This window comes from Ciona robusta, chromosome 7 (genome assembly GCF_009617815.1).
Source record: "Ciona robusta chromosome 7, ASM961781v2".
Lineage (NCBI taxonomy): Eukaryota > Metazoa > Chordata > Ascidiacea > Phlebobranchia > Cionidae > Ciona > Ciona robusta.
This window is the reverse complement of record NC_143241.1, coordinates 5,699,082-5,708,214: the sequence shown is the minus strand read 5'-3', so window position 1 is coordinate 5,708,214 and position 9,133 is coordinate 5,699,082. Positions and strand designations below refer to the sequence as shown.

The window sequence follows — 9,133 nt, the reverse complement described above, 5'->3', positions numbered from 1 at the left end:
GGTTTGTAACTTTGGCACCGCGTGTTCTGGGACTTCGGTTGGACTAAATTAGATTATCAAACTACAAAAATTAAACCTATTAGTTTATGGTTATGAACTTAATAATATAGATAATCAGAAAGAATTAAACTACGCATTTATAGTTAATACAACGATATAAATCTAGGGTAGGCTACAAACTGTCATTCAATAATAGTATTGAAAAACATATATTCGAAACAATGAACATGTAGTATCTTCACACCGAAAAATGGGAACTTTGCATACAGATTTTAACATGTTTTTGTTTAGACCAGCAGCATTTAGTAAAGATTTTATTTAGTTCTCCCTGAATAAATGACAAGCCCATATCAGTGCATAAGAAAATATGTTTGGTCAGTAAAAAAAAAAAATTGTATCAGTTAAAAAAACAAAAATTGTTTTGTACTTTTACAATAGCAATTCTAATAACCAAACAGTTAAAAACTTGTTTTTAAGTAAGTATTTTTATTTCGGACGGTTTTAAGTGATTTTTAAATTAAAAAAAAAATCGTCTTTTTTTATTTTTAATTAAAAAAAAATTATGCAGGCTTGAATCCAACGCACATTTAAATTATCAGTAAAATGGGTTTGGTTGCTTTTTTTCATTACAAATCTACCCTGTTAAAAATTTGGTACCATCACAATATAAAGAGGTAACCTGCAGTGCAACTGGCAGGTGAATTACAACTTTGCAAACATTAGTTAGGAACTACTATATAGGGGGGGTTGGGAGAAAGAGGAGACACTTTTTTATTCTATCTTCTCGTCTCATTTAATAGTAAACAAAGAACATTCAAAAAATTTTAAAATCTTGATGGCCCCCATAGACCGCTGTTTATTTAAAACACGATCAGAATATTCAGATATTATGTGCTAAAGGTGTCCCATCTTACCCCACATTACTATGTAAAGTGCAAGGTTGCATATTAATACAGTATACTGCGAGATCTACACATATGTAAGACTATATGGTACTCACTCTGCAATATATAGGAGTGGAACTTTTGGTTAACGTATACAAAATCAATAGTTCAGTTTACACAACTATTAGTCTAATATTTTGAGTGACTTTTTAAGTGAAAAAATATAATATGATCAGTTAACAGTTAATTAATAATTATTAATACACCAATGAGTAACGAAATACTACGACCCATGGTGTGCCCTGCTGGGGGACCTTATCCCTAAAAAAAACAACATTAGGTCAAAATTAAAAAAAAAATTAAACAATTTATATTACAATGAATACCACTTTTCAAGATCATATACAAAAATTTCCGCACATCTCTTTAAAAGAAAACTAAGTCTTGCTAGCCGATTCAGCGCATAGTAACCAATTCCTCTGATGAAGTTGGATGGATAGCAATACATTCATCAAACTGTGCTTTAGTTGCTCCCATCTTAACTGCCACTCCAAACCCTTGTAGCATTTCATCACAGCCTAACCCTTGCATGTGTAAACCTATTACCTGTGTTAAAGTATAATATAGTTCAGGAAAGATATAGTTGAGGAAACACTTTTTCATTCTATTTTCTCTTCCCATTTGGTAGTAAACAAAGAAAAATCAAAGAATTATAAACCGTATCTCAACGACTCCCATAGACCGTTGTTAATTTTTTAAAACACGATCAGGATATTTAAATATATTATGTGCTAAAGGTGTCCTGTTTTCCTTTACCCTACTATGTCATAATTTTTTGTTAATTTTGTTTGGAGAATTCTAAAAATTACCTAAGTGAAAGTGTCAGATAAAAGCATGGCTGCTAAACCCACGATACAGTATAAATTAACTTAAGTATAGTTTTGGTTAATTGTAGTTAGGTGTAATCGGCAGAAAATGTCTAAATAATTGCAAAAACAAACAGTAATTAAGGTTTATCATTTTAGAACAAATGAAAGTGAAATTGGCCTAAAAATGTGCAGAAAACTAAAAAAAATTTCCAAAAACAAAAATTCAATAAAGTTTATTATTTTAAGTTGTACCATCTTACCTGTTCAGTTGGTAACAGACAAACCAACTTCATCGCCACTTTTGTTTTTCTTTCTGTCACAGCGTGGTACATGGGTGTAAACATTGCTTTGTATGTCTTAATTTTGTCGTCACCATGCAGTTTCTTTGCTTCAGCTGGTAATAAAAAAATACAAGTTATTTTTTATTGTATGTCTATTATTTGAATAATTAAACTATTATTTGAATTTAACTTATTTATCCTTGCATGGCGGGGCAACAGCAGTCTTATTATTATCACAAGTATGTTCTGTTTCATACACCTCATGCTCGCTCATAGCGTTACAACCTATCTAACTTCGTGGGGTGATTCTTTTTTTTATTTTTTGTATGGCTAACAATTTGGACAACCCATAAGTGGCAACTGGTACTGTGTTGGGGCTATGTCCAAGCTTTTTCCCAAGGACACATATGCATAAAAAAACAATGAATATTCCACCTTCTGTATACCCAATAGTCCCAATGGGTGGATGACTGAACACTACTGTTGGAATGTTGGTGTAATCAAGGAATAAATCAGTTTTGCCGTCAAATAAACGATGTGCGAGTCTCCTACCAGCAGCAATTGCAACTGTAATGTATAAATTTGGTTTCTAGAGTCAAAAACGTGTTATCATTATCAACTTATCATTATTATATAGAATACTAGGTTATAGCAATTAGCAAGCAGTTATAGCAATTCGCACCTAATAACATTTTTTTATTCAAACTAATTAAAAATGATGAAAGGGGAATTAGCAGCAAAAATGATTGTCGTAAAAAATGGTTGTAGCTGTTTTAGCATGAAGGAACACAATGGTAGCAGCATTAAGCCCTCAACCTGGTAGCATATGGTTAAAAGTCTTAACCATTGAGCTACAGGGAAAAGTGATTAAGTTAGCATAAATTACTGTTAGGAATTTACTTTGGGGTCAGAATCGCATTAGAAAGTTGAAATCAGAAACAAAAGTTTCATTTTAACTACTAAGAAAGTTATAGGGCTAGCATAAACTGCTGTTAGGAATTAAGGTAAGGTTAAAGTGGGGTCAGAATCGCATTATAAAGTTAAAATCAGAAACAAAAAGTTTCATTTATCCGTTCAATTCATCATACCCCTGTATTACTATCATGGTTGATCAAGATGGAGTTACTATCATTTCAGCTGAAGTGGCCGATCAAATAAGATCAATGTGTGTTAGTTAGAAAGTAGCAAAAGGTATAAAACATGAAGTTACACACCTTATGCTTGTTTCTGGGGTTTATTTTTACTTTTTTTGATATTTTGACAAAAAAAATTAAAATCCCAGATTTTTTAATTTTGGCCGCTAGCTAGCATGATAGAAATCTTATACAATCATGCAGAAAGCAAGCAGCCGTAAGTTTGTGGTACTTTTATCTCAGATGTAAGTTGTGACCACGGAAAAAATAAATCTTATATTGACATGCATTATGATAATGTTACAAAAGCCCAACTAAAAACTTGAAACTCTGTACTAAAAATTCGCAATGGCTTCAAAATTTGCCTATAAAGTATTGGTATTGGAACATATTTATGGAGAAATACAGTTTTTCATAATGTTTTTAGTAACTTTTTTAGTAATGAGTTTCTTACCTGGTGTAAGAAGTGCTTTTCCTTGTACATCACCCACTGCATGCACACCTTCTATGTTGGTGTTCTGGAATTTATCTACAACTATATTTCCTCTGTTGTCAAGCTTAACACCCTGTAATAATCATAATTAATTACATTGAAACATATATATATAGTAGGCATTCACTAGGCTATATATAGTATATTAAGTGTCTGACTGCGATGTCACAGCACCGGTCGAATGAAAGACTTCAGGGTGTTCAAGTAATGAGCCAAATTTGTCCTAAATCCCAGATCCTCGACAAGGACCTCACCAACATATAAATTTTTTAATTTATATCTAATTTTTTCTCATTTTTTCTAAAGTTTTGGTCAAAAGGTAAGAAACAAATGTTAAGGTAAAAATAAGCATATGTTGTACCAAAAGTTAATAATCCGTGCTAAAAATCTCAAAGCACTTTTAACCTGTTTTGGACAGCCAATTTTTGCGACAAAAAATGTAGGCGGGGCAATAAAAAACAATGGTTTTAAAAGCAACATAACTTATTCAAAAGAAAAAAAAACAATCAAAGTACAGGGAAATAGTACAAAAAATACTATTGGTCATATAACACTTATGTATTATGCAGTCTATAATTTTTCAGAAACTTTTCCTCACTTTTTCCACAAAAGCAAAATATCTCTAAAAATATAAAACTTTAACATACCACTTTATCAAGGTTCATATCGGTGTTTGGTTTTCTCCCGATTGCCCAAATAAGGCACTCCACATTTTCGACGACTGTTGATGTTGTAGTTCCATCTTGTGTTGAATCGATGGTGATCGTCATCTTGCCGGTGGTGGAATCTTTTAAAACTTTTTTCACCTGGTGGAGTCAGCGATCAAAATTTTGATAAGTAAACAGTGGTCAGGAATTACCAACCCAGTGGTCACTAATGGGTAATTCATATTATCAGCCATACATAAAAAATTACAAAAATCCAAATTAAAACTAATCACCCACAAAGCAACATACACGGTAACTCGTAAGCTGGTACAAGCTGTATGAACATCCGTGTTATAAGGACTTTGGTTTTCCGGCCACGCGAGGATAAAGTAAGTTACATTCATTCAATCAAGTTGCACAGCCAGGGGGTACAAGTGGGACGTGGAAAGTGTTTCTAGGGGGTGCTGAGATGCTGAATCATTAAGGTTAGGTCTACTCTATATTAGCAGTTCTAGAGTGTGTGCGAAAATTAGTAAGTGATTTGAAAGGGAGTTCAGCAAAAAAGGGTAAAAAACACATGTGAAAATCATGTGTGTTTGTGCGCCAAAGTGTACATGAGTGCCTTTTTCCTATGGTTATCTGCGTATAAATATTGCGTCCTGTGTCATTCGCCCTCTTAATTTACCGCTTGCAATAAAAAGTTATGCAACCGCTACAAACTGGTATAGCCCATACAAAACATTTTACCCATTTGTTAATAAAAACAAACAAACTTTCAATAAACACTCACATGAGAGAATCTATCAAGCGTGATTCCTGATGAAGTTATTTCATGCGTCACATTCTCACTTATCATTGAATCAAACGCCCTCAAAGCTTGATGTCTTCGAATAACCAACCTCGTTTCGGAGCCGAGCGCATTTAATATACCAGCTAATTCAACAGCTATGTAGCCAGCACCAACCACTACAGTTTTTCTGTAAAAGAAAACATTTTTTAAAAAAAATTTAGGAACTGTTTATAGTTTATTAAGAATTGTTTTATAATTTAGGTTTTTTCTTTTCCTTTTCATTGTTTTTGTTGCTTAGTTTCATAGATATATTCTTGTTCAATTTATTTAAATATATATTGGTGACACTAACAACGTTGTAAACATACATACGAATCTTTTATATATATATACTTTATTTAAAAAAATACCAGATTTTACCATTTATCATTTGCATGGCTATGCTGTAGCCTGTAGTTTGAGACAATATAGGACTTACTATGCAAAACACCTATTTAACAACACTAATGAAATGGTAGGTTATCTAGTTATTATTCATTATATAATTAAAAGGTGAAAACATTTGTGAAAAAAAGATTTCACATTTTCATTGGAGCTCATCAGCTCAAAGACAAATAAGTTAAAATAACCATTGTAAAACCACTGAATGATTTGGCAAATAAATTCATTGTTCTGTCACAATGAGTTAGCACTAACAAAGAAAATGCTTTGTCACTCCAGGTTCAACAGACCAAAACTATACAAACTTGCTTCAGGCAAAATGAGCAGACTATTTTACAATTTATTTGAAAGTTAAATTTACCATGGTTACAGCATAACATATAATTAAAATTACCAAACAAATACTGCCAAAAACATTACACACATAGGCACCAAACCTGGGGTGGCAAGGTATGCAGGCCTTCCCCTGGAATTGTCTACACTGCATTAATTAGCGAACATTACAACCAATAAGTTTAGATATGTTTAACAAGAATGCTTCTAGTTCTTAAAAGAAAAACGAAAATATGTTAGCTTACTTAGGTAGATCTTCTAATTCAAAGAAACCATCGCTTGTAATTCCATGTGAAGCCCCTGGTATTTCATCATTGCTTGGTATCACTGGATATCCACCTGGTTTGAAAACACGGACATTTTTTATTAAAGTAAAAAAAGAAAACTAAAAAATATGTTTTTAACCTTTTAACACAGAAAATGCAAGCGCATTTGCTTGTCGGTATTATGGTGACATTTTAAATAAATGAAATAAAAAAAAATAAATTAAGATAGCTTTTTAATTTTTTAACTTAGAAAATGTCAGAGCATTTTCGCTTGGCTTTGATTTTTTTATATAGGGTATTTTTGAGGTGATTATTATTATAATTTTCTAACTAGTATATTATATATATATATTTTATATTTTTAAAGTAAACTTTTTTAAAAAGCACCTTAGTTGTCCAGACTGCCATCTAGACTGTCTGTTCTATAAGTCTACATTACTGAATAAACATGCTGGACACTGCCATCACATATTTTAGTACTTTACATATTAAATATGCCTAAATATCGCATACTGAGAAAAAATTAAATGTTATATTAAAAAAAGTTTGTGAGCTTACCTGTTGCGATTAAAATATGTGGGGCTGTGAATTTCTTATCACCAACCTCAACTATTGGGTGCGGGTCGATTTCACCAGTAAACCTTGCGTGGCCGTGAACAGTATTTACCTTTGCCTAGGAAATAATAATATTAGTAATAGTATTAGATTATATTAATATAACTTTGTTTGTCTTTTTGAATATGATAGCAAAGATTGAAAACAATTTAATAATACTAATACAAAGAAGAAGAATTTTGATTGTCTCTTCATTTACGGTAGGAAAGATTAAAAAACAATTAAAACGAAGAGACAGGATATAGCGACAAAACAACAGTTGTTAAAACCTACTTACATTTAATTGGAAGAAAAACAGTGCTGTCGCTACACCCATTTTTAAACAATAACACTTGTAGTGGCTATTTCAGCGTTGACAAACATTAAGTTAAAAAAAGAGAATTATTTAAAATTACCAGCTTACAACTGAAACAATACAGTTTAGATTTAATATAGATGCTAGTTATACATACAGTTTAGATTTATGCTAGTTATAACAGTTTAAACACGGGTTTTTAATCTTATAAATTCCAACATAAAAGCATGCTATGATCATGAAACAGTGTTTTGTTAATGTGATTTTGAGTTTTGAGTTTTGTGATTTTGAGTTTTGAGTTTAACTCTTAGACCCCTTTTGTAACTGCATAGTCATGGTACTTTGTAACTCTAATTTAGAGGAATCACAAAGCATCATCATAACTATGCAGGTACAAACAATAACACAGGAAACTGACGAAGACACACGAAAATGCCCTACTCGATGCAGTAATGTGTTCTATTACAAATTATAACCATTAATGCATTAATTAACCATTTGATTATTTACTCTGCATAATTTCTTATGTGAACTTAATGCGAATTCTGTTTAGTGAAAACTAAAGTTATTAGTAGGCCTACTAATACAGTTAGCCAATTTGTAAAAAATATGTTGCGTTAACAATTTTAAATCTAATTTTTTTATTAAAATGTTCATGTTATATTGCTTAAAACAAGTAATTGTACTGTTTACTAACTAAGTTATTTTTAAACTAAAAGTTATTACTAATTTGGTTTGCAAACTTGGTACAAAATGAAAACAGCTACATTTAAAATTAAGGTTTAACTCTTACTTTGTCAAGATTTGTTGCATAAATTTCATTCAATCTTTTTATGTAAGCATCTCTCTTCTGCTTTATTACACTGTAAATAGAAGGATTATATTTTAGCCAGAGGTAGTGTTTTTAACTTTTAAACCTTGTGATAACGTTCACAAAACAACATAAGATGTAAATTAATGTACAAATTGGAAAATTTAGTTTTTGACAGTGATTTTTACAGAAATTTAGAGAATTTACCAGTTTGCTATTTAAATGTGTTCATTTTCTGCATTTTTATAATTTTTTCCATGTTATTACAGCTTAACACAGCAACATAAATAATTTTGGTAAAGTACAAAATTATAAACTGAAAAAAAGTCTGTAACTTTGTCAGCCCAGGCTTGTATTTTTGAGTAAGATTAAACAATTTGGAATGCAAGTTGATGTATTTACCTCCAATCGAAGGTGACTCCACCTCCAAGATTGAATCCATAATCTTTATGGTCGTGTATCATCTCTGCATGCATGGCTGTATTAAACATCACTTTCTTGGGCACGCAACCAACATTCACCTGAAAAAGGATCAAAAGTTGTAAAAAGAGTTAATAAATTAATCTATGAATGAAATGTAACCTATTTATCCTCGCATGGCAGGGCAACGACAGTCATTAAAACACAGGTGTTCTGCTCATACATCTCGTGTCCGCTTATAAGTTACCACGTGTGCAACTTTAGCATAGGATAAACAATTACAGCCCAGCTTACAGCAATAAAGTAGTAAAAGCACTTACGCATGTACCGCCGAGCGGACCATGCTCTATCAGTACAGCAGAAACTCCGAACTCAGTTGCTCTTCGTGCGCTTGCTATTCCCCCAGAACCCCCTCCAATCACTAAATAATCAACTTTAGTTACTGAACTTGCCATTCTTCTTGTAATTTCCCCGGAAAATAAGCAAGAAATTGAACGAAAGCGAAACATTCGCAAATGGATTGAAAACAAGCGATGCAGAACTTATATAGGTCACGATTGCGCGCGTTTTCTCTTTAGTGCCGTCTTGCGGACAAATTTATTTGATATTTTATTTTGGGAGAGGCCATAAAAATTGCAGAGTATGTTAAGGTAAAGTGGACTTATTTAGGCCACGAAGGCGCGCGCTTCCTTGGTGCTTTAGCTTTTGCTGTTACACAGACTATGCAGTAGCCTATTTTGTTTTATGCGCAACAGTTTGTAAAACAGCACGGTACAAATATACAATTAGCAGGTTTCGGTAAGATGGCCTACTGTCTCTCTTCCGTCCATTGGGTAGTAAACACAAAGTATTGTA

The 9,133-nt window shown here is 32.2% G+C and overlaps 1 protein-coding gene across 2 annotated transcripts; it reads right to left on the bottom strand.

The window, feature by feature from the left end:
- Positions 1-180: 180 nt before the first annotated feature.
- On the bottom strand, positions 181-8,828 carry LOC149734145 (glutathione reductase-like). 2 transcript variants are annotated; one of them, XM_089880617.1, is made up of 11 exons: positions 8,599-8,828; positions 8,261-8,379; positions 7,841-7,910; positions 6,696-6,810; positions 6,117-6,210; positions 5,098-5,284; positions 4,308-4,466; positions 3,622-3,733; positions 2,470-2,601; positions 2,014-2,147; positions 181-1,490 (listed from the first exon to the last, which is right to left on the bottom strand). In XM_089880617.1, exons 1-11 carry the CDS (start codon positions 8,785-8,787, stop codon positions 1,341-1,343), a joined length of 1,461 nt encoding a protein of 486 aa, XP_089736743.1. In that variant the 5' UTR covers positions 8,788-8,828; the 3' UTR covers positions 181-1,340. The 2 variants fall into 2 exon arrangements, with proteins under 2 accessions (XP_089736743.1, XP_089736744.1); XM_089880618.1 differs by lacking the exon at positions 8,599-8,828 and adding an exon at positions 8,441-8,461.
- Positions 8,829-9,133: the final 305 nt, after the last annotated feature.

Bases quoted from the DNA above. Each gene is read 5' to 3' on its own strand.
- LOC149734145 (XM_089880617.1), bottom strand. From the start codon at position 8,787: ATGTTTCGCTTTCGTTCAATTTCTTGCTTATTTTCCGGGGAAATTACA. The intron at 5,285-6,116 runs GTAAGCTAACAT...TTTCTTTTACAG, and splicing joins GAATTAGAAGATCTACCTAA to AAAAACTGTAGTGGTTGGTG. The intron at 1,491-2,013 runs GTAAGATGGTAC...ACTTTAACACAG, and splicing joins GTCTGTTACCAACTGAACAG to GTAATAGGTTTACACATGCA.